The sequence below is a fragment of the Thunnus albacares genome, chromosome 3 (genome assembly GCF_914725855.1).
Source record: "Thunnus albacares chromosome 3, fThuAlb1.1, whole genome shotgun sequence".
Lineage (NCBI taxonomy): Eukaryota > Metazoa > Chordata > Actinopteri > Scombriformes > Scombridae > Thunnus > Thunnus albacares.
This window is the reverse complement of record NC_058108.1, coordinates 31088062-31113062: the sequence shown is the minus strand read 5'-3', so window position 1 is coordinate 31113062 and position 25001 is coordinate 31088062. Positions and strand designations below refer to the sequence as shown.

Sequence of the window (25001 nt, the reverse complement as noted above, 5' to 3'; positions counted from 1 at the left end):
TGTCATCATTTTTTTTTCTTCTTCCTTTCAATACACTTTTATGTGTCGGGCTTTAGTGTAAAATCGTTCTTTTTTTCTCTGTGGTCATGATGAAAATGCGAAAAATCTGAAAACTTAGCCGTAAGTGCTCTCTCACCGTGATGAGTAAGAAAGACGGCTAGCGAGGCTCTTGACAATGGGGTTGATGCTACAGTAAGTGCATGTGCTTGTACTGTATGTGTGTGTGTGTGTGTGGCTGTGAGACATATTGTGCAAGCGTGCGAGTTTGTGTGTGTGTGTGTGTGTAACCGATGCCCGTTTGAAAGCCGGGCGCTACTCTTTCGTCCTTCAATCGCCAATTAACAAGGGCCCATTTAATTGCAGTGGTTTGGGAGGGCATACAATTACCACTGGAGCTGAACCAAGCTAAACACACACACCCACACACACACACATACACACACACACACACACACAATCCCTCTTAATGAGCGGCACTATCAGCTCTCCTTTCTTCCTCTCTTTCATTTGCATTTTGCTCACTCTCTCCTCCTGCCTCCTCCTCCTCCTCCTCCTGCTCCTCACACTCTCCGCCTGCTCTGTCGAGGCGTTTAGATTAAACTTCTTCTTCTCTGTCTGTCTGTCACTTTCTGCCCTGTGATATGTTTCCTTCAAAGCTGTTGACTAATCTCTCTCTTCCTCTCCTTGTTTTCTTTGTCTCAAAAGTTGCATCTAACCTTCGTCTCCTCTTTCGCGCTCACCTTCTTTCCTTTCTCTCTCCTTCTTTTATCTTATTTTACAGCAATGAAAGTGATGTATAGACATTTGAGAAACACACACACACACACACTTTAAACTGCTCATTTTCTTCAGTCATAGCTACGACTGTTTAGGTCGAAACTGTGCAAATTTGACTTCTTTGACTTTTGAGTGTATTTATAATTCTTTCTTTTCCCTCTCCCTGCTTTCCCCCCTACCTGTCCATCATCTTTCTTTCTCTTTATTCCCTCCTTTCTTTCTCACACAGGTTCTTTTAAAGGCATGTGTAAGCAGATAGATCACTTCCCCGAGGACGCTGACTATGAGGCGGATGCTTCCGAGTACTTCCTACGTGAGTCTTTCTTTCCTTCAATTAACCAATCCATTCACATTTCCAGCATGTATTTTTTTTTCTTATTTAATCACATCATATAGTCCAACATGCCGGGAATGCTTCTATGAAGTAGTTTTGACACTTTTAAGTTGTTTCTCAGTTGATTTTGTGAAAGAGATCTTCCATGGAGAGTATTGTCAGATAATCATACTCATTCTAGGAACATTTTAGGTGGATTTTTGCAGGTCAAAACCTACAGAATGCCAGTTATACTCTGGTTTGTGTGGTCAGTTACTTAAGATTTCCAAATATACCACTATTTCTGAATGATGAATTCCATTGAAATAGGATTTACATTAATAGACATTGATAGAGTTTTGGTGAAGTGTAGAAAGAAAGTAAAGACAGCAGACGTATTGTCATACTCTGGGAAAGGTTATTTCTAACCTTGAAGAGAACATTTAGGAGGATCATTGGAGTGTAAGTGGTTACACCTGCCCAACAATATGTCAGCTTCAACTCTGTCACCTGACCCCCTGAGGGAATCACACTGAAAGCTTGAAATAAGAAGGAATGAGAAAGGAAAGATGGGACTGAGGGGGAAAGCAACCTTGACCAATGAGGACAAACGTCAGAATGAGAGGAGAGAAGAGGATGTAGTGAAAAGTTGGAGGTGGAAGAGAAAGAGGAAGAAAGAAGGCAAAGACTAAGAGGAGGCCAAACTGGAGTAGAGTTTGACACTCAGAAGATACAAGGAAGAGTACAAGGTTGAGGTCAGTGGATGAAGAGGATGTCAGGAATGTGAAAGAGGATGGAGGAAAGGTAAATTGGGGAGAGAACAAAAAAGAGCAGAAGATAAAGGAGGGGAGGTGGAGGTAGCAGGAGATGGCAAAGGACGAGGAGGAGGGAGGGTTGTGGAGGTGAAGGACAAGGAGTAGGGTACCAGTACAGTGCTGTCGCTCTCCCAGCGGCTCGCCAATTAGGACACTTTCTTCTATAAATAATCCAGGCTCTGCTATGTGGGTCACACCTCTCCCTCTCCTTCTTCCTTCCGTCCATCCCTTGCCTCCTCCTCCCTCTTGCTTTCCACCCATCTGTCTGTCCGTCTCCACCTGCACGCCTGTCTGACAGCTGGTGGATGGAGGCCGTGGGGTGGAGCGGGGGATGATGGGGAACAGGACGGAGAGCGAACGAAAGTTTGCGTCAGGTCAACTTGGAATATTTTTTAGAAGGTTTCTGAAGCTAGTTTGGTTTGAGAAAAGGATACACCAGAGACTAGAGTTTGTAAATTGTTTCTGTGAATTAGTTGCTGCAGTTGTTTAGGTTTTATGACTGAGGTGCAAAGATTTCCACAGTAGATGTCCCTAACTAAGAACAGTATTTGTACAGTCACTTGTTGGGTAGAGGTAGAGGTGGCATCCATGCCAAAAATGTACCCATCCAGATAAATAATCCTCGAACAGAGATAAAATATTGATCGATTGGTGCACTGGTATCCTTTACACCCTTGTGGCCACACAACAGCAGTTGCCAGTTTTTCAGTAAAAGATGGAAGCTGCTATTCCTTTTTGAATTTTTTGTATTTTGTTCAGATGAACCACTGATCCTGCTGATTTCTTCTTTTCCACCTGTGCGTCACCATGGCAGCCATTTGAAATATAAGTGCACTTGTGTGTTTGTATAAGTAACTGTGTGACGTGAACATTGTTGCTACAGATTTTAGTGTCATCAGTAGGTGGATTTGGGCAACTGCTGTTTCAGCTGTCACTCCGTCTTTTATACTTTCCATCATTAGAATAAATATTTTTCTCAAGCTATGGCCTGATGATAACAGATGACTGATACACATGCAAATTCAATAGGGACAACCGCGTTGAGAATTTAAAAATACCAAATAAAAAACTATTCTATTCTACTTTTTCCTGTTTTACATCCACTTTGTATGCATCCAGCTGGGAGCTCCTGATCATCTCTTTTCTTTAAGGATAAAGTCGGCATTATTCTATATATTTTTTTACTGTCAACAAAACCCATGAAAATACCCAAACAAACAATAGGTTTCCATTCATCATTTTTTATTCATCTTTTCAATCTGTGCATAAAAAGCCTCAGCAGAAACAGCGAAAATTTGCATTTTTCACTCCACTGAAGAGATGAAAAATAACAGCTGATCATGATGAAACATCAGATCTGCGTGGAGCGATGAAGAGACTGTAAACTCCATTAAACTTAATGAAACAAACAGATGTCATATGTCCATCATCTTTTCTACATTTTTTTTTTATGGTTCAATGTCTGAGAAATGACTGGCACTCTTTTAATTACATCATTTCATTGTGCCCTCTCCTTCTGACATGTTTTAATGGCCCTGACTCAGAAATAGCGCCACCAGCTGTTTATCTCCAAATATTCGCAAAACAGCAGTGGATAGAAACACGCATTCATTTGAATTTTCTTTTGCCAATAGTCTGGGAATTCAGTTACAATTTGCACTAAATTTGAATGGAAACCTACTGTAGCTAATGTGTTAGTCCATCTCTCAGGACTTCCCTACCCTTCCCTACCCTACACGTGGCCCTCAGCCCCAAGTTCAGTCATTTCTACTGAAGACATAAATCGTAAATAATGAGTCACAACACAGTTTTATTTATTAAAAAGAAAAAATGATATAAGCCCTGTAATTCTTTGCAAATACGATTCATACATGAGTAAATAGTGCTTTTGTTGGGGATGATTTTCAGCAGCAGATTAATACGCATTAAGTGTGCTCGTGAGTATTTACTGTACCAGGAATGTGTGTGCAGGATTGATTCAAAATAGACTACAATGCCCACAGTGCAACAGTGTGTTCAATAGTTTTTGAGGACCAAGACGTCTATGGCATAGAGGAATACGCTATATCAGTAGTATCAGTGATCAGTTGGTATAGTTGTTTGTTTTTTTCAGGGGATTTGTTGACGAAAGAAAATATACAGCCTTATCCTTTAAAAGTCATAAATGCATGTACAAACAAGTGGCACTTGTTTTGTACATGTACAAAGTTATGATGTGGCTTGTTAATTTAGCTATGTAGCCAAAAAAGTCAGTTTCAGCTGGGGTTGGTGAATAGCTACATGCTGTATGTATTTGAATATTTTTCTTTGTATGTGGCCACGACCATTTGTACAATTCCTTCTCTTCTCATTCTGTTTGTTTCTTTTGCACCACTTTAATGGATTGCAAGATTACATAATTACATAATTAAATGCAGTGACAAACTGACTTTTGCACTGTCTGCTTTTGGTTTACTGTAATCATCAGTGATATGGTAATCAAAGCTTATTCTACTGATGTCAGTCTGAATAACATTGTCAGCTAAATTACTAAAAATGACAATGTAAAGTGTGGATGATGACACATGCTGACAGATGGAAATTATGCAACATTTGATTATCTTGACAAGATCTTCCTGCTTCACATCCTCATTATCATACACATTCCTACCTGGAAGCTTCCCAATACAACCGCAGACTCCTGCTTTTGGCAGCTGAGCAGATCTACTGGACTAGTTGGTTTCTGAGTGCCTTGCTCACGGGCTTAGAGAAGGGAAACCATTGTTCTTATCTAACCCCCTATGAGCCTCAGTGTTTGCTTCTTCAATTTCTAGGTTTCTGTTTCCTTGAAGTTGAATCATCTTGTGTTTACTGTCTGCAAACTGAGGTAATGATAGGAAAAGGACTGCAATGGATGTTAAGTGAAACAGTATCACTCAGTGTTTGTTGACTAGTGGGCTCCTTATAGTCCAAGAACAATGGCAGGGGTCCACCACAAAATGCTGCCTCAATGGTAAAGGTCTGGTTAAGTTTCAGCAACTAACTACGTAGTTAAGGTTAGGTTAAGGTTATCTTCGTGGTTAAAAAAAACAACATCAACTATCAGCAGGAGACAGAAGACAGGAAGATAACATCAGTTTCAGGAGTTGAAATCTGGCAATTTGTACACCCAAAGATCTACCCTGAATTTCATCCCTAACTGTGTGTTCAGACAGAAGGCAAAGCAAATTATAGACATGGCGTGTCAAAATCAGTGGAAAGACATGATTAGACACAAATTTGCCTGGGGCAGGACGAATTGAGGGAAAGACGCAAAAAAATTCACATGTATCCCAGAGCTTTATGAATCTACTTCATAAACATACAGAAACGAAAGGGGAAAGGAAAGAGACTGGAGGGAAATAACAGAAAGAACGGGAGTCTCTGGTGAGTTCTGAAGTTCAGGCAGAAGCTGAGCCGAACACAAACACTCCAATAGGTCGGTGGGCCTGTTGATAGCTAGCTTACAGCTGACGTACAGTTGGTATTTTGGCTGTTTGAGGCAAATAAACACAAACAGTCCAGCGGTCAAATACATGCCAGTGAGACGGGGCAAAAATTCGCTTTTTGCAGCTCCATAGCAATGTCACACTACTTCTGCTTTGCTATTGAACATAACATGTCATTTGAGTTGACAACCAATGCAGTGATTTTACAGGACAGCCTGGATGGCAACATTTGCTGCAACATCTCCCGACTCTATTGCCATAGCAATATCGTTCAATTCTGCAAAACCGAAGATTACATCCAGTTACATTTTTTAAGTCCACTTCCAACATCTTTAACAATACCTATGCAAGCAACTAAAGTGGGGTAAAGGTAAAGGAAGGATCATCGTTATTGTTAATAAACGATGGTTGAGGTATAGTTGGGGTTAGGCAACACTTTGCAAGGATTGTGTGTAGCGTTAATAAAAAGGCTAATTGCAGATCTGTGATTGGACGCAAACTCCGGTCTCCTGCATGAAAGTCAGACACACCCATCCCCATCTAGCACCCTGACGTGCACACCCTTACTCTCCTCCTCGTTACATAAAGTGCACACTACTTCCTGCATTGGCTCTGAACATTGGCTTTGGAAAGTCAATTGTGAGTTGTGAAATCATCCATATGGGTGAAAATCTGTATGGATATTGGGCTGAAACACCACATGCTTGAAAGTGTCTAACCACAGAGAGCAGTGCAGCAGCAGTTTTCTGGCACTGTGTTATTAAGTGTGGATGTAACCATTAGGCTGAATGTAAAGAAGTTTCACTTTTGGTGAAAAAATGATGATAACTCAATCCCAATCAATTGTAGCAACAGACAGAAATGTCACAATTCATGACACTCCGCTACCATTTGGACCACTTGTAACAACTAAAACAGTAGTAGGCCGATATTACATAGAAGATCGAAGTCATCATTCATTTTGGATTCTTTACATTTCTTCCCTCTTCTATCCTCTCTGTCCTCCCAGAGGGTCTTTTCGATCTGTCTCCCTCAGTCCCTCGCTCTCTGAGCCGTCTCAACCCCTCGCCCCCACCCCCACCCTCCTCTCTGGGTGAATTTGTACATGTGGTTATGTAAGGGCGAGCAGTCAGCCTTCCTCCTGCAGCAGTTGTACTATCAGCCGCAGCCTCAGAGAGAGAGGACAGAGCCACCACCCCAATCTTTCACTACAGCATAATATAGAAGACAGGGCTTCCAGTTTACCCTGCTGGTGTACCCATCAAATTCAGGGAGCACACGTAAATGCTGTAGATTATTATCCCTCTATTTGTTGCATATTTTTAAAGTGCTATTTTACATGAGGAATGGAAAGGAATGTCAAGGCTTTATGTTGTTTTTACAGCATCTTCTTGCCCTCGCTTCATATTAGAGGTCTTCACATGTTCATTCAGTCTTAAGGAACTAAGACCCAACCCCAAACCTGAGTCGGACCGGGTCAGACCTGGTCCAAATTATACTAACTACTGGCTAATCGAGTTGGGAAGGGTGTTGTTTTACTATAGACTATACTCAATTAGGTCTGAAATGACTTGATTGGTCTCAGTATCAGCTCTTATCAGCTGGTATGTCAGAAAAAACCTATGAAGTAAAAAAAGCTATATATACTGTTTTTTTTGGGGGGGGGGGGGGGGGGGGGGGGTGTTGGTAATTCATAGATATTAAATTGGTTAGAAAATGATTATCTATCTTCGGTCTAAATTAGTCTTTGAAGTATATGAACACATTATTTTTGGAATCAGCTTTATGACTTTACATTTATTCTCTTTTCGACTGCATACCTCTGCAGTGTAGATGTTTTCTCTACCACCTTTGGATCAAGTCTAATAATCCTTGGGTCTCGTAGGATCAAGTCTGACTGTGCTCGGGTCCTTTTTGGAAAAGTTTCTCTTTTTTGACAGTTCATTTATGCACATCAGGTTCGGGCAAGTTCCTACCGGTCTGTTTCAGTTCGGATCCAACATTTTGGACAAATGAATCACTTCACTGCTCTACTTCACATTCTCAGCTAGTTAGACTAATTTGTATTTGGGAGCATCCAGTACATTCACTGTCTCCAGTTTTTGGCCAGTGGAGCATCAAGGAGCAGAAAGCTGCATTTAACTAAGCATTACTTGTACAATTAACGTATATGCATCAGACAAACTGGGCATTTATGAGTGTTACATCCAAATCAAATTGCATGAACAGGCAAAAAGTGGCAAATCAACACTCGATTTCATGTAGATATCATATTAGATATTTCATAATTTGTGGACAATAATTCTTCAACTCATTTGACAAATAGAAAGTTGATAGTGGACAATTCAGTAAATCACAATCATCAACATTGACTGTTGGTATGAGAATTGTAAGTATACTTTCAGACCAACAATGCACCAAAATGTAATTCAATTAAATTCAAGGGCAATTTTATGCATCTATTCATCACCCAGATCAACCGATACACACACAGTTGATGGGAAAGAAAGAAAAATAATGTTAATGAAAGTCTTGAAGCTTAAAAAGACAATATGTGGAATTCTTAATAAGTTTACTAATAAATTACTATAATACCTAAACAACAATCGTAAAATCTAGACTATATATAGGTATAGGTATAGGTATATCCCTTTCAATTAACTGAAGCTGGAATGGCATGAAACGAAAGTCATGAGCTTTCCCAGAAACAAAGATGATACAAGAATATAACATTGACCTCAGTCTGTTGAGACTCCGTGATGTCCTACATAAGCCCGTTTTTGATGTATAGCCTACTGCCCATCATATCTCTTCCACTGTCCGCTATCATTGCACAAGAACTCCTGCTGTCCTTGAAACCTGAGCGGATATTTGTTGTATCGCAGATTTAGGTGACAGCCTGTCTCTTGGTGTCACCATTCCTGTACATTCGCTGCACTTGCAAGACAAATTAACTCAAATTACAATAATATTTCCACCCTTGATGGACATTTCTACACAGAAACGGTACAACAGAGGCAGTGTGTGTTTTGGTTTTAAACTGTGAAGCGTAATGCATGGTTATCTCTGTTTGAATGTGTGTTTGTGGACATGTTAAAGAGTTTTTTAAGACTCAGATAGCATAGGAACTACAGCACGTGTGTTTTAGGTTTAATTTAAATGATGTGAAGTGTAAAATACATAGTTAAGACTGAGGGTGGGCATATAAACCATCGTGTGTGTGTGTTTGCATGGATGCATGTGTATCAGAATACATTTAGGATAGTATAGGAGCTGTGTGTATACAGGGTTAGATGGAAAGGGTGTGAAATATATAACACACAGTGCATGAATGTGTGTTTTTGTAGGTGTTAGTGTGTGTGTGTGTGTGTGTGTGTGTGTGTGTGTGAGAGAGAGAGAGAGAGAGAAAGAGAGAGTGCGAGTGTGTGAAGTGTCTGTGTGTGTCGTATCATGCATGGAGCTGTTGAATGGGATTAGATATGGCCAACAGCTCAGCTCTGGCCCTAACTGGCTTGAACAAGGCACAGTCATACACACACACACACACACACACACACACACACACACACACACACACACACACACACACACACCACACACTCTACACTTGTGAGGACCCTCACTGATACAATGCTTTTCCTAGATCCTGACCCTAAAACCATCTCTAATACATTCCTAACTCGAACCCTAATCAGTGGTGCAACAAAACATTCAGAGTTTTTATTTAAAGGCCTATGTGTCCTTTTTTTTTTTATTACAATACTTTCCAAGTTATACTGATTTCCTAACTTTTGTTGAAAAATGAGACAGTGCTGGTGATGATTGGTGCAGTATGTGGCATTTTCAGCCCAATCATCTCACTTCCCTTGGGTCAAGTTCATGCAGTCTGCCACAGTGTCATTTTTTGATACTACCACTGGGGGCGCCAAAGCAGGAAATTTTTAAATCCCACACAAAGTGGCTTAATGTATTACTGTAAATTAATGTAAAGTAGCAATTCCATAGAGTAAAACTATACTTCATTATGAGTAAAAGTCCTGCATTTAAAATCTTACTCCAGTAATTACATTGGTAATCTAAGCAAATGTACTCATTATATTATATTGTGGCCAGTCAAGGTGAAGCTCATTTTAACTTAATCGGGTTATATGTTTTGGTGTAAATTTTTAATATGCAAATTTACTAGTAACTAAAGGTGATAAAATGAATTTAATGGAAAAAAAACTGCAATATTTCCCTTTAAAATGGAGACAAAAATATAAGAGTAAAGGAGCATAAAATAGCATAAAAAGGATCTCAAAGTTGTACTCAAGTTCAAAACTTGGGTGACCCTAATTCAAACCTTAACCCTGAAACCACATCTTAACCCTCAAACAGCCTTTTGAAGAAGAAGATTTTCTCAGTTTTGAGGTCTAAAATTTGGTCCTTACAATGATAGAAGAACAAGAACACACACACACACACACACACACAGAGTCCTGATTTGCTCTGAACACTCCGAAGTGGATGCGGTGCGCAGTCTTGCCGTTGCTATAATTAGACTGCTGGATCCTTGTACATAATGCTAATACTCCGGATCGGGATGCTAGGAGACACATGACGTCAACCACTGATGACATCACCCAACTCGCTGATGTCACAGCGGCTATTTATGGGAGGCGAGTTGCGACATGGAGGCATGTCACGATTTACAGGAGTAATACGGCATGATAACGACTGGCAGGCTGCGCAAACATCTCCCTGTGTGCACAACACTCATGCAAAAACACACACAGACACACACACTTACACAGATGTACACACTTACACAGACGCACAAACACTCTTCTTCTTCTATTCTCCTTCTAAATAAGGATTTCTGTTAATGAAATATCTTAATTTTCTAAACAATTCTACTTGTGAACATGTTTGTCAGCCTTACACGGACACACAAACACACACAGACACACACAGATACTTTTTCCCCTGTAGCTGTTTTGCCGAGTTCCCACTACCACGTTCTTTGCTGCTGGGCTCTCCCACGTGGGCGAAATGTGTGTGTGAGTTAGATGTTTGTGTGTGTGTGTGTGTGTGTGAGAAAGAGAGAGAAGGAGCAGATCGTTCCTGCGTGGGTAGTGTACAGTGTGTATGGGAAACACCCCACTTTGGAGCAGGAGAGTGAGCGAGTGCGTGGGTGGGAGGCTGATCGATGAGTGTGTTCACTTTGTAGCTTGTTGAGCTGCTGTGTGTGTGTGCGTGTGTGTGTGTGTGTGTGTGTGTGTGTGTGTGTGTGTATGTGACAAAGTAATGGGGGTTGCTGCACTGTAGTTTGTGTGTATACATTAAAGTGTGTGTGTTCACCCGGGGAGCTCCCATGGTGGTGTCCACCCCCACCTCTATAATTCAGCCACAATTACAAGGCTCTCCTCTGCCGCAGCTAATGAAACCATAAGTCAGCCAGACACACACACACACACACACACACATACACATACACACACACACACACCACTGCAGCAGAACCAAGCAAGCAGTGGGAGAAATGTAGGGAGGGTGAAAGTGTAAAAGAGAGAATGAGAAAGAAAGAGAGGTTTGAGAGTAGGAGGAAGGAAAGAGACAGTTTTGGTGCGTGCGTGCGTGCATGCATGTGTGCGTGCGTGTGTCCATGTAAGGCTGACAAACATGTTCACAAGTAGAATTTATTTCAGAAAATTAACATATTTCATTAACAGAAATCCTTATTTAGAAGGAGAATAGAAGAAGAATGTTTGCGCATCTCTGTCAGTGTGTGTGTGTGTGTGTGTGTGTCTGCTCTGCCTTGTGTTTGCATATTTGATCAGAACCATAGTACGCAGCACATAGTGACTCACATGGTACAAGGATGACAGGATATCACACACAGTTGCTTAACTTTGTTCAGGGGGGGAAATTAACAACAATCTTAGCAGGTCATGATTTGTAAAATGAAACATCACACAGCAAATGATTAATTCTATGTATGATATATACTGTATATTAGCAGCCATGTCATTATCATAACCATCCTCTACTCCCTCCTCGAGGTTAATTGTTTCAGTATGTACAGTAATGATATACACCCTTCCTAACTCACTCCTGCTTTTAAAATAGCATTAGTAAACTAATAATCCTCTCCCACTACACCCTCATCGCCACTAGAAAACCCGGTCCATCCCATTCCGACTGGCAGCCAGAACCCTCCTCGTCCCCCTCACTGGGGTCCCGGTCCTCCCTGGGTGCTTTGGTCAGTTCCCCACAGATGGTAAAATTGACTGAAGTCCACAAAAACTGATTGAAGCGCCTGTAGGGTGGAGCCCCGCCTGTCTCGTCAGGCTGCACTGCCTGGCTGCCCCGTTGATGGAACAGGTTTCCATCTCCTGAGCCGGAGCTGGAGCTTGATAGATTGATGGATGCAAATATTCAACCTTGATCCCCCCTGCTAGTAATGCTCGCTTGTTGCTTTCAAATTTCATGACTATCTTTTAATGCAACTGAACAACAATGTCATTAATCACATTACTGTAACTGTAATTGTTTTGACTTGAAAGATGTCAGTCTGACAATTTAATATAATACAGTGGATGAGAAGTGATCACTGTAATTTCTTGGGACACCGACACCCGACTAATTGGTTTGGCCCATAAAATACATATGGCAAGTGATAATCTGCTGAATAATTGATTTATCATTAATTAATTATTCTTCTAGAGATGAGTCGCCACTGTGTTGGTCTTGTTAAACTACAAAAACACACACACTCCACAGCCTAACTGAAGCATAGTTACACCACTGTGCCATTGATTTGATTTGATTTGATTTGATTTGGATCTCTTTTGGCTGTTCTTCCACCAGCCACATTAAAAACATTTAAGAATACAATAATTCATAAATAATTCAACACATAATTGTTGACACACAGGTATCATATACACACATACATATGGACACACATATAACATACATACATTGGCACATACACAGTATGTACCTACACATATACACATATTCAACAACATATGTTCACCTATAATACTAATAGATTACAAACCTACTGACAATGCAATACAACAGTGTGATGATAACTACATTTGAATTTTAAAAATCTTGCGATCCACAATCTATTTTTGGTAGTACATAATGATGTTTATCACATACTAATAACAGTTTGTCCTTAATACTAACTGGCATTTTAAACCTGAATTATTGTACACCATCCCATTATGATATGTAGTTCACTCCTTTTTCAAACCCACACCTGAAGTCTTGCTTCCTTGTTTAGTGTGATCTGCAGACTCCTCATATCTCTCTGAGCTGCATCGCCCCACACTCTGCACAGCAATAATTAATGTGACTGTAGATTAGACTATGAGATATTACCTTGAGAATGTCTTTTGCAATTTGTCCAACCATTTCTGCCGTTTTCATCACTCTTTTAGAAAGATCCATGAGAGATTATTTTGTATTTTAACTACCAATCATTTGACATCTGTAACCTCTTTAATTTGAACACCGCCATATGTTAAGTACCATGGCTTCAATTTCTCCCTCTTTCTTTTAGTACATATAATCATATTTTTTGTTTGATTTACATTTAATACCAATTTAATGTTTTCCATCCATCTGATGACACATTTAAAATCATTTGATAAATATTCATGCAACTGACTTTGTGAATCTGCTACTGCAGCAAACATATGTGCGTTTGAGTTGGCTAACACTAAGGAAAGATCATTTGTGTATATAATAAACAACAGTGGTCTGAGGCAACTCCCTTGTGGGATGTGGGATGGACCAGCGGCCAAATCTCTCTGGTAGTCATCCAAGTTAAAACATTTTTAAAACTCTAAGCTCTAAACTCTAGGAGGTATGTTGGGCACTTTGGTGTATTTAGTAATGCACATAATATTATGATCTGTCCAAGATAACAGGGCAGATTTAGCATTTGAGGATTTATTCGGAGCATTGCAGAACATCAGATCAATAATACTTTTAGTTCTATGCCCAAATTTGTTTTTTGAGGACCTTGTGCTATCCTGTACCATTTGAAATAAATTACAACTCTCTATATATTGAGTAAACTTACTCTTGTTCCCATCAGAGTGATTATTTTTCCAGTTAATATTATAGTCCCCAAGCATAAATAGTTCTATCCTTTCATCCAGAGCAAGATCAATACCTCCACATATTTTATCCAGGTATAATATGTTTGATTTTGTGGGCTTATAAACATCCAATTAATTTGGTTTATTGTTAACCACTGCGCCTTTTTGGTGGCTCAAACACATCTCTAGTGTTTGAGAGGAAGCAGCGGAGATGTTTAGGCTTTGAATAGAGGACAACAAGCAGCCAATCAAGGCTCTTTATGATACAGAACTGCAGCTTTGATTTAATTAGAGATTTGTAGAGACTTCTGGCGATGGCGGTCAGCGTTTCACAACAGGGAAAGACAGAAAGAACTGTTGATTTATTGTTGCAATAACTACGCTCTGTACAGCAGATGATTGTGAAATGTTGGAATGGCTGAATCTTTGCTTGAATAAAAAGATTATTAGAATATTATACAAACCTTATTGCTACGTACACACCATCAGCAAAAAAATAAACAAAACAAAATGCAGGATATGATCCTGAAAATACTGTAAATTGCATCTTGAGGGCACCAAACAACATGACATGATAATGACATAGTTATATATTATAAACTGTAGTCATCAAGAGTCGCCACTCATGACAATACCACACTTTTAACGTGCTGCTGTTGGTGTAAAACTGCATTTACTGACAAACACTATAAACAATATTATAGGAAACGCCTGGATAGCTCGTGCTTCTCGCAATAATTCAAAAAGAAAAAAGATATCACAGGTGACAGGGACCAGAGGTTGGTTGTGTAACACAACAGAGAAAAAAAAAAAAATCTTGCACCAACACAAATATACCTTAGCCACCTTGGAGTGGGGGTGCTGCAGTACCCTCAGCAGCCCCACTTCCCAGCGGCTATGTCATGAGGCAGGGTGGCCTGAAGTTAACAGAGATCATCCCACAAGCAAGAAGTCAGAGGTTCAATCCCCACGGCAGCGTCAAGCATCCTCCACAAAGAAAAGTGAAAAGACGTCTCCTCGCACCGCCGCCACCGCCGCTGCTGCTGCTGCTGCTAAAGCTGGTTCACTCTCAACTCACCTCTCTCAGTCTCTCTGTCTCTGTGCCTTGATGTGCTCGGTGGCAGGGTGTGCCTGGAGGCCAGCGCATTTGGTTAAAAATTCTTCTTTTTAAACTCTCTGCCTTCTGCTTAAAGCGCAAGTGCGGAGAAGAACGGAGAGAGAAAAAAAGAGAGAGAGAGAGAGAGAGAGAGACCGCTCGAGGCAAAGCAGCTTCACAGAGAAGTGAAGGCCCGCAGTCTCCTTTTGTCTCGTCTTCTTTTACCTCTTCTGCTTTCATTTCTTCTTCTTTCCTATTCTTTTATTTTCATTTTCCCTTTTATCACTTTATCCCCCTGTATTTTGTCAATTTCAGCTTCCCACTACAGTTACTGTTTTTGTTTTGTCCTGTATTTGTATCGCTCTTTATTGAAAGTCCTGACATTCAGGCTATTTGCTTTTAGCTTCTGTAACTCAATGCAATCTCTCATTTAGCATATCTTTCATCGACCTCTTTGATAGAGTGAAACATGTTCCTGGGCTTTACTATTCTAATATAAATGAGCATCTACAACAGCACTTGACATTAGAGATTAAAGCCTTTTGTGATCTTAAAGTTTAACAATGATTTTTATTTGCATACAAAAAACTACAACTAATTTTAACATGCTGGTAATGTTTAATTTTGAGTAGGTTGTTTCCAAGGCTGGATTTTTAGTAATTTGCATTATTACAAAAGTCAGTGTGATCCTGAATTGTTTTTTTTACCTCAGGAGCAGAACCCACAAGCTCCGCTAACCTCCATGTCTTTTCAGAAGAGCTTTATCCTCAACATTACCAAACATCATGAAACTTTTCTCTGACGATGGAGTTGTCAACCATCTCACACATTTAATGTTACAGTGACTATCTAGCGAGCTACTGCTAATAAATTCTGTCAGCGTCAGTTCTCAGTTCAGTCGACAAAATCAGATGTTAAATGAGAAGTCTGCTTCTCTCTGTAGTCAAGGACACAATGTTCAAACAAGACAAAGACCAGGTGAGGCTGTACTGAGCGAAACAGTAACGTCTACATGCTAACATGGTCTCATTTTGATGTTTAGCCGGTAGATGTTCACCATCTCAGTTTAGTGTGTTAGCATGCTAACATTTGCTAATCAGCACTAGAAACAAAATACAGCTGAGGCTGATGGAAATGTCGTTAGTTTAATTATTAGAATTCTAACTTATTAAAGTTATTAATATGAAAGTCTGTACCAAATTTCATGGCAATCCATCCAATAGTTATTGAGACATTTTACTAAAAAACACAAATGCAAACCTCACAGTGGTGCAGGAAGAAGAGTCAGTCAGATACATCATCTGAAGACCATGAATGTGTGTACAAATTTTCATGGCACTCTATCTAAAAGTCGCTGAGATACTTTAGTCTGGACCAAAACTGTACTGACTGACCAACTACCAGCTGACAGAATAAAACTGTAATCCCAAGAGCCTCACCCTTAGCGTATAAAATAAAATTTACTATGAATTTCGAGTGTCGGATACGCCAGTACAGTGTTATGTGCTAGAATGCTAAGCGTGACAGGTGTAGCAACAATAACTATAAGGCAGGTGGGGGGGTTAGCAAACAGTCAATAAAAATCTGATTACAAAATACAACCTTACTGCCATAAATTATGTGCTGTCCACGGCAGTATGGGCTCTCTGTGTGTCTCTCTCAATATAAAAGAGAATCTCAGCCAGCAGTGTGTTCACCTCTAGTGAGTGATAAATCAAGTGTAGTACAGGTGTATGTGCGTGTGACAGGAGGCATTTCCGCTTACTCTGGAAAAAAAAAAGGATGTGTGCGTCTGTGTGTGTATACAGTATGTGCCTGGTATGAGAAGCTTTCCACCTTGAAGACAATTTGCCCTGACAGCACGTCAATGAAGAAGAGGAGATGGGGTTAAAACAAATAGGATGGAGGAGGAGGAGGAGGAGGAGGAGTAGGAGAAGGAGGGGAGGGAGGGGAAGCTTGGTGCAATGCCAACTCTGAGGTCACCTTAATATTTGATCTGCTTCAGTGAATGGAACCATCCCAGTACAGCTTTACCGGGGAGAGAGAGCGATATGGGGATGAAGGGAAGAAAGTAAGAAAAAAGAAAATCAAGAGAATGAGTGAAAAGGAGATGGGATGTCGTCATCAGTTGAAAAAGACCAAGGATAAGATATGTTCTTTCTCCCCTCAACAGCCATTTTTAGGTGCCCTTATGTGAGGCTAGCTTTCTTTATTATAATTTAATCTTATTTTTCTAGTTTTCACCAACATTTCTATTGGATAGGATAGTATTGTACGGTGCTGCAGCAAAGTTTGACAGGGCCAGAAACACAAATAGTCCAACAATCAGACAGGAAACCAGCCAACAGTTTTGCCAGATTTAAAGGTGCTGTATGTAGGAATCAGAAATTCCCTCGTTAGTGACATCTGTGGCCATTAAATGAAGTGCAGTCAACATTCTGCTTACTATTGCAGGTTTTTTTCTTTGCTTACACTTCTCATAATTACATAAAAGATCTCTAACATTGTGTTTTGCACTGTGTTTAGCAGAGCATCTCATTCCCAGTCAGTCAGTCAGTCAGTCAGTCGCTGTAACAGCATTAAAAAAAAAATCACCAAAAGTTGAGGAATGTGACATTGGCCGCCTCGGATACTACATCGAGCTCTGTGACCACGCCAGTGCCATGACAACCCCCGAGGCCAATCAGCAAATCAGCCACGCAGAGGGCAAACAGACAGACAGCTGATGGACAAACTGATAGGAGAGAGAAAGAGACGGAGAGTTACAGAGATGGAGCGATAGAGCGATGGAGAAGGGTCTGATAGAGGGAGATGCTGCCCAGTAGAGGAGAGATCTGCACCACAGATAGAAAAACGAAGAGAAGAGGCAGAAAAGTTTTTTGAAAGTAGCTAGGTGCTTGTTGTTGTCCATTAGTGTCCATTCATTTCATATTCAAACTCCCAATTTTTGATAGTGAGAGCATCGTTATTATTGAGGTGTTCAAGTAGCTTTAGGAAGAAGCTTTAACATCTGAGTCGTGAGATTTAGCCATCAAACTGAAACAAGAAGCAACAAAAATTATACTTTTCAAAACTTTCCTTTTCTTTTATTGTTTCTCTTCTGGGTTTGAGAAGACAAGATATCACCTCAATAGACCCGATGGAAACATTTAAAAGACAGACTTTTCTCTATCTATCGATCTATCTGTTATATAATAATATAAAGATAATAATACCTTTAGCATCTGTGTCAATCCTGACAATTACGGCAATGACAGTTTTGCCTCTGTGTGTGTGTTTGTGTATGTGTGTGTGTGTTTGTGTCCAGGCGCGGTACGAGCCTCCAGTATCTTCCCCATCCTGAGTGTGATCCTGCTCTTCATGGGGGGGCTGTGCATCGCTGCCAGCGAGTTCTACAAGTCACGCCACAACATTATCCTCAGCGCCGGCATCCTCTTCGTCTCCGCAGGTAAGAGAAAATCAACCATAATTTGGAATCTATGTATATATCTGTCACCGCTGTAGCGTAATGACAAATCAGTATGGGGGTGTCTTGATTAAGAAATGTAATAAACTTTGAACAAAGTGTCAGCTGTATAGAAAGTTATGAAGTGATTGGTTGTGGGAGAAATCTCATTAACATCATATTGGACAAATCCACCAACTTGGGGCTAATATTTCTGGCTTGTATCTCTGTTTTTTTGTTTGTTTTTTACATTTTCACTATTTTCTCATGGTTTGCAACAATTATTTGATAAGAAAAAACAACAAACAACAAAACACAAGATGTCAAAATTTCGTGTTTTCTGAAATGTCGAAACATTTCTAAAATGTTGTGTTTTGCACTTCCGGGCCACCGTATCTAACTAATGGATAACAACATTTTTATGTATGTATGACTCTGAGACTCACTGATTCACTGCTCTCTTTAGCCATGTGGGTGATTCTATCTATACAAGAAAGAAAAAAAAAATCCTCACATTGTTATTCACCAGGGGAAAAAAAGAAAATGAAAATACAGAGAGTGAGGAGGCAGAGCTGAGGGAAGAAACAAATGAAGAGGTGAAAAGAGAAAACACAGGCGACGGCACGGTATCGGAAAAAATCAGAAACAGACACGAATATCTGCATTGTGGAGCAGCTGAAGAGGAAAAATGTCCTGTTTTGTAAGCAACCAAAGCTACGGTGGCTCTCGCTGACCACCAGGTGATGTGATGTGATGCGTAGCGTGTGACGTGCGTGTAGCGTACAACAATTGCCTCCGGATGAAACTAGGGAGAAAAAAAGATGCCATTTTGCCAGAGCATTTTTGTGGGGTTATTTGTGTGTGTGTGTGTGTGTGTGTGCGTGGATGTGTGTGTGTTTGTACTCTGGTTCTAGGCCATGGCCTACTGTGCTGCACTAGATAACTAGTTCCCCTCCAAGTCAGAAGTGAGAGATGCAGTTCTGTCTCTCTCTCTCTCTCTCTTTCGCACTGTCTGTGTCTGTCTCTCTCGCCCTGTTGCTAGGCTAAGAGGAGGCCACTGGGATTACACTCTAAAAATAAGGTGTCCCTGATACTCTTCTGCTCTGATCCATCTCAATCAGGCCCTCGCAGTCCTCACACCTCACCTCAGTCTGCTTTTCTTTCTCTTTATACACCGTTTATCTGCATATTTGTCTTTCCGTATATATATCCGCCTGTCTGTCCATGTGCCTATTTCTGGCTACACCACGGTGATGGTGTATGACAAGAACAACAGAGGATTAAAATAGAGGAGGGGAAAAAGAGAGAGAAACATAGAGAGAGAAAAAGGTGAGACAGATGAGAGAGATTGACAGAGGATGTGTATTTGAACACCCTCGGAGGTAGGAGAGGCTGGGGAGGGTGAACGACAGTGATGCAGAGAGAGAGAGAGAGAGAGAGAGAGAGAGAGATATTCTGGCACAAAGAATAGAAGAAATACATGGAGGAAATGTAAGGGGCGAATCTGCCCCAGTTTGGATCTCAAAGAGGGAGAGAGAGCAATGGGAAAAACAGAAACATGGAGAGAGAGAGAGAGAGAGAGAGAGAGACTGTTGGCTGTCAGTAGCCACAGCTGAAATCTCTGCTTTTGCAAACATGCGGTCCGTAAACTAGAACAGATTCTGTTGATGTTCCTGCTGTTGATACACAGAACTAATAAGTTAATAAATCATTTGAAGTAGATTCTGGTTCTCCGTCACCCTCATTGATCAGCTTGTCTTCATCTTCTCTGTGAAGGACTGCTGTTTGGCCACTTGACTTGATGGACAAAAGCGTCAATTAATCATAATTGATAAATATTATTTTTAAAAAGCCAGTGGATTTCTTATGATTCGTCAAAAATGCGGCAAAGTGGCCATCATATGCTCGCAGAATTTAAAGTAACGTCTTCAAATCTTTTTGTTTAATCAACTACAACAAAACAGTTTATTTACATGATACAAAGAGGAGAAAAGTAGCAAATCATCACCTGAGAAGCTAATATTTTATCTTTAAATAACCTTTTTCATTAATTGGACACATAAAATTGTTTCTGATAAATTGACCAACTAAGAGACTGATTGATATAATGTTTCATTTCTAGCTGATATATACAATAAATCATTATTTATTCCACATAATTTAATACAGTAGATGAACACCCAGACAGATTCTAGCGGTGAAGGTTTGACCCTAAAAAGAGTTTCCTTGACTCCACGGCGGCACATCTGGTCTTCAACCAGTCCAAAATAGCCACGTCACCCTGCTGTTCACATCCCTCCACTGGCTCCCAGTTGCTGCCCACATCAAATTCAAAACCCTGACACTTGCAAAACAGCTACTATAACAGCTCCCGCCTACCTGAACTCCATCATTCAGGTCTACACTCCCTCCCGTTCACTGCGCTCTCCCAATGAAAAGCGCCAGGTATCACCACCACAACAGGGCCCTAAGTCGCTAGCCGGACTCTTCTCTTCTGTAGTTGTCCAGTGGTGGAACGAGTCACCAAACTCCATCTGATCCGAGTCCCTCCTGATCTTTAAGAAAAGGCTAAAGACCCGCAAACACCTCCACACTTGATGGACTGAAAAAAAAGCACTCTATGCGGACTCGAACTTAGCTTTATGGGGGCACTTACTCGCTTTGTTCTCTCCTGACTAGATCCCTGCTTGTGTTGTATCAACTCCCAGATGTACGTTGCTTTGGATAAAACCGTCTGCTAAATGAAACTGTTAGATTGTTTGTGGTTGGGTTTTTTCCTTTTGGAAGCAGAAGTTAAAAGTTATCCCCAAATGTTAGCTGGATGAATACGGTGTCATTTTATTTACTTCAGAAGGTGGTGGCATGTACTGTTTACCTGAGCTAGCTTAACTTAAAAATGACCTTAGCTTTTGTAGCTAACTATGGTTTAATATGAACAAGTTAACTGGTGAATACTAGTGACTCACAAGAAATATGGGGGTTGGGCCTCACTACAAAAGTACAATAATTAATTACAGACGATTTGTGAAAAATCCCTTGTTTGATGTTAATAAAAAATTAATAATTAAGAAACACACGAACATCCTTACTTACTCTTTTAATAGGTGTTTTTCACAGCAGACATTTGACTTGTCATAGTAGAGAAACCACAGGTGGAATTTATAGCACTAACGATAGCTCACTTCCAGATTATATAGGTGTCCCGTACAACCATTTTTAATGTCATTAATTACACCTTTTACTGCTATGACAAGTCAAAATATATGAAGATGTGTGATTTAGTGATTTTGTGTGAAGTGAAGTTTGTTAGCAGCCAAATAAAAATATCTAATACGTCTATGAGTGTCTCACGCCAATTAAAATCAGTTTTTCTCTTTAAAATTAACAGCACTTTGATAAAACCAACACTATTACTTTGTGGATGATCAGTAAACCAAACTTACATATTTACTTTATATTTCTTTTAGCCGCCAAGGATACTAACTGTGATGACTTTGGTTGTTTAGTGTGTGGGCCTATTTGAATAAAAGATTGGCCGTATTTTATCTTTGATCTAATCTTCCTCCCTCTTTTCCCGTCCCAGGCCTCAGCAACATCATAGGAATAATTGTGTACATATCAGCCAATGCTGGGGACCCTTCCAAGAGTGACTCCAAGAAGAACAGCTACTCCTACGGCTGGTCCTTCTACTTCGGCGCCCTCTCCTTCATCATGGCCGAAATGGTGGGTGTACTGGCCGTGCACATGTTTATTGACCGCCACCGGGAGCTGCGTGTGGGGGCGCGGGCCGCCGACTACCTCCAAGGTGCAGCCATCACGCGCATCCCCAGCTACCGCTACCGTTACCGCCGCCGCTCACGCTCTTCATCCCGCTCCACGGATCCCTCGCACTCCCGCGAGGCATCACCGGTGGGCCTGAAGGCCTTCGGGACGCTGCCGTCCACCGAGCTGTCCATGTACACACTGCCCAAGGGCCAAACGGGCACCCCAACAGCCACCTATAACTCCACGGAGAGGGACCACAACTTCCTGCAGGTCCACAACTGCATCCAGAAGGACCTGAAAGACTCAGGCGGCCACAGCAACACCGCCAACCGACGCACCACACCTGTATGAAACTGACAGAGGGACCTCAGACACTAAAAAAATCAGAGGGAATTTTGGGGGGAGGCAGCAAAAAGACATATCACGGTGTAAGGAAATGTTAAGAGGAAGAGAAGGGTGCTTAAATGGATAGATGACAGGAGGGGTAAGCAGCAGAAGGGAAGTTCTGAGCACTCCACAGCACCTCAGATGATCACTGAGTTTCTGTTTAAAAAAAAGGAAACAGACAAAAATGCATAAAAAAAGAAACATGCATGATTTTCCCATCTACCATTGTTTAACAAGTTTTGAACATGTTTGTAAAGATTTGAGGGGGAGGATGGGGAAAGAGGAGTTGGGAGGGGGGGCGGCTGGTGGTTGTCTGTCTTGGGCTGTGGAACTATGGGAGTGGTGGGCTGGGCCAGACTGCCCGTTTAAAAGGTGAACTTTATATTTTTTACTCTTCCTCAGTCTGATGAAAATGGGGCGTAGTTTGCCCCTCGGCCCTGCCTATGATCCCGCCCTCGCACTACCATCCCACAAGCCCCCAACACACACACCCTAACCTCCCTTGAACCCCACTCCTCTCTTTAGTTGCTGTATCTTCTTGATTTCATTCTTTATTCACATTAATACTGTGAACCATTGCGGTGTGGGATTTTAGCAGGGAGCAATTCAGGCCGCAAAAAAAAGAAAAAAAATACACATAAGTTAATATATGTATTGATTATATATAAATATATGAATATATATGTTAATAAATCATGACTAGACTTCCCTGGCGCAAAAATAACAACAAGAAAAAAAAAGATAACAAAGTAACTTACAAGTGAAACTAAATCAAGTCGTCATGGAAACTAAACCAAGACGGAGGATTCATCGTGACTGGCTCATTTGACGGGCAAAGGCTTCAGCCTACTTGATAAACTGAGATTGGTTAGTATTAGTCACATTATCACATTCTTTTACAACAAAAATTAAAAAAAAAAAACCTTTTGGCCTTCCGCCGAAACCCTGGCAGCCATCTTTGTTTCAGGGTCAACTGGAGGTGAAAAGTCGACCTCACTTTTTTGCTCCATAAAGGGGCGGAGTGAAGAGAGAACTCTGGGTAATGGAGGATCTCTCAGCAAACTTGAAGACTGTGGACAATGAAACGTCACTACTGCCAAAGACACAAAGTAGTGCGCGAGAGAACTTGGCTACCAGCGAGGTAAAGCTAAGTGACTCCAAAAAATTAAGAATTTACATGCATGCTAATCAAAATCATCCGATCTGCTTTTAAGGAACCTATGTTTTGAACAACTGAACAATGATACCATGTAAGGGCAGTGGGTGTGACAAAAATAGAAATTAATGTTACAGTACTGTGTCTATTTCAACTTTTTTTTTTTTTTCTTTCTTTTTTTTTTTGAGTGGGTAATTTGGGGTGGGGCTTCATTACGCTTGAAACAAAAAGAACAAACTTTGGAGAACGTATCAAGGCTTTTTTTAACAGAAGAAAATCTTATCTTGCCTTTTCATTTCATTTTTTTTTTCTGTGTTCCTTTGAACTCTCACACAGCCTTAGTCTCTTTCTTTGTCTCATTTTTCTTGTTCTTTGGTTTTTGCGTTGTGTTGTTGTAAATGAGAATTTAAAAAAAGCGTAATGTCTTTCAAGGTGCCAAAACTGAATGATTCTGAACTTGGATGCATCAAGTCCTGATGACGAATAAAAATTGAACCCCCCTGTAGGGAACAGAATGAGTCTCTGTTGTATCCTGTGTGGTCTAAAAGCACAATACTACAGAAACCAAATAGCCCAGAGGCCTTAACAAAAAAGCCTTACCCTTCATACAGATTTAAGACATTTCATCAAGAAAGGGTATACATAAAAAGGGTCAGTCCATTCATTTGAACCCTTAGACAAACATCCATGCTTGAAAAGACCTTACAGTGAGCACCCACTGAATGTAGAATCACACACAGTGAAGTTTGTCCCGATTCATTTTCTATGGGATGTGAGTGAATAGCCACTCGAAGCATTATGGTACTGTAAAGCAGGCAACGTGAGACTGACCAGCAAGGCGAAAAAAAAAAGAAAAAGTTAAAGGTATACTATGCAGGATTTGTCGGTTGGTGTTTGCGAATACACAGCATTTAAAGTTGGCCCCTCCTCCCTGACTCCATGAGCGGGTGAGAGAGAGCAGCGGTGGTCAAGCGAGCTAGAGAGTGAATGAAGGGAGTGAGTGGTGCTATTGAGGACAAGGCTGTGAATCAGACAAATATAACGTTATTTTCTGATTGTTTCATGGCTCTTATGTTCTAAAGCACAAATAAACACACCCACACCTCTGCACAACCCTGCTGGAAGGTGCTGCATTGCTGGATTTGTGTGAATGCAGAGCTTCATCCCGTCCGCTGTGGCCTTTTTAGGAAAATCTTGCGTAGTATACCTTTAGAGTTGAAAAACTTCTACTTGATGCACATGGAGGCAAAATTTGCCTGGATGATCTGTAGTGAACCTGAAGAAAAAAAATAGAATGATGCAGTTTTGGGAACCAAAGTTTAGACTTTACCAGGTGTGGATAAATGTCTGTGGAGTAGTTTCTGGGATCCCTCTTTTATATATAAGTCAATTGACTCTACAATTACAGATACAAATAAAAAAAAACTAACAAAAAGTGCTGCTTAATTGGCACAAAGTCACATGAATTATTGGAGAAAGTCATAGGCTGCTCATTTACACAATGTTTGCTAACTAGCAAGCTACTTGCTAGCTTGCATGCTTTGAGCTGCTCACAGAGATTAGTTTACTTCCAGTGAGTCCAGACTACATTCACTTCCTTGCTAAAGTGCGCCGCTTACTTAAATCTGCATGCAATTACTTTTTGGCCACTTGGGGGCAGCAGAAACAAGTTGTTAACACA

At 40.7% G+C, this 25001-nt stretch overlaps 1 protein-coding gene across 2 annotated transcripts; it reads left to right on the top strand.

Moving 5' to 3' along the window:
• The first annotated feature begins 923 nt into the window (after nucleotides 1-923).
• LOC122972412 (voltage-dependent calcium channel gamma-2 subunit-like) lies at nucleotides 924-24426 on the top strand. Of its 2 annotated transcripts, none has more exons than XM_044339506.1 (3): nucleotides 924-1090; nucleotides 17875-18015; nucleotides 21596-24426. In XM_044339506.1, the coding sequence occupies exons 1-3, from the start codon at nucleotides 1021-1023 to the stop codon at nucleotides 22126-22128; spliced, it is 744 nt and encodes a 247-aa protein (XP_044195441.1). In that variant the 5' UTR covers nucleotides 924-1020; the 3' UTR covers nucleotides 22129-24426. The 2 variants fall into 2 exon arrangements, with proteins under 2 accessions (XP_044195441.1, XP_044195447.1); XM_044339512.1 differs by lacking the exon at nucleotides 924-1090 and adding an exon at nucleotides 15272-15545.
• Nucleotides 24427-25001: the final 575 nt, after the last annotated feature.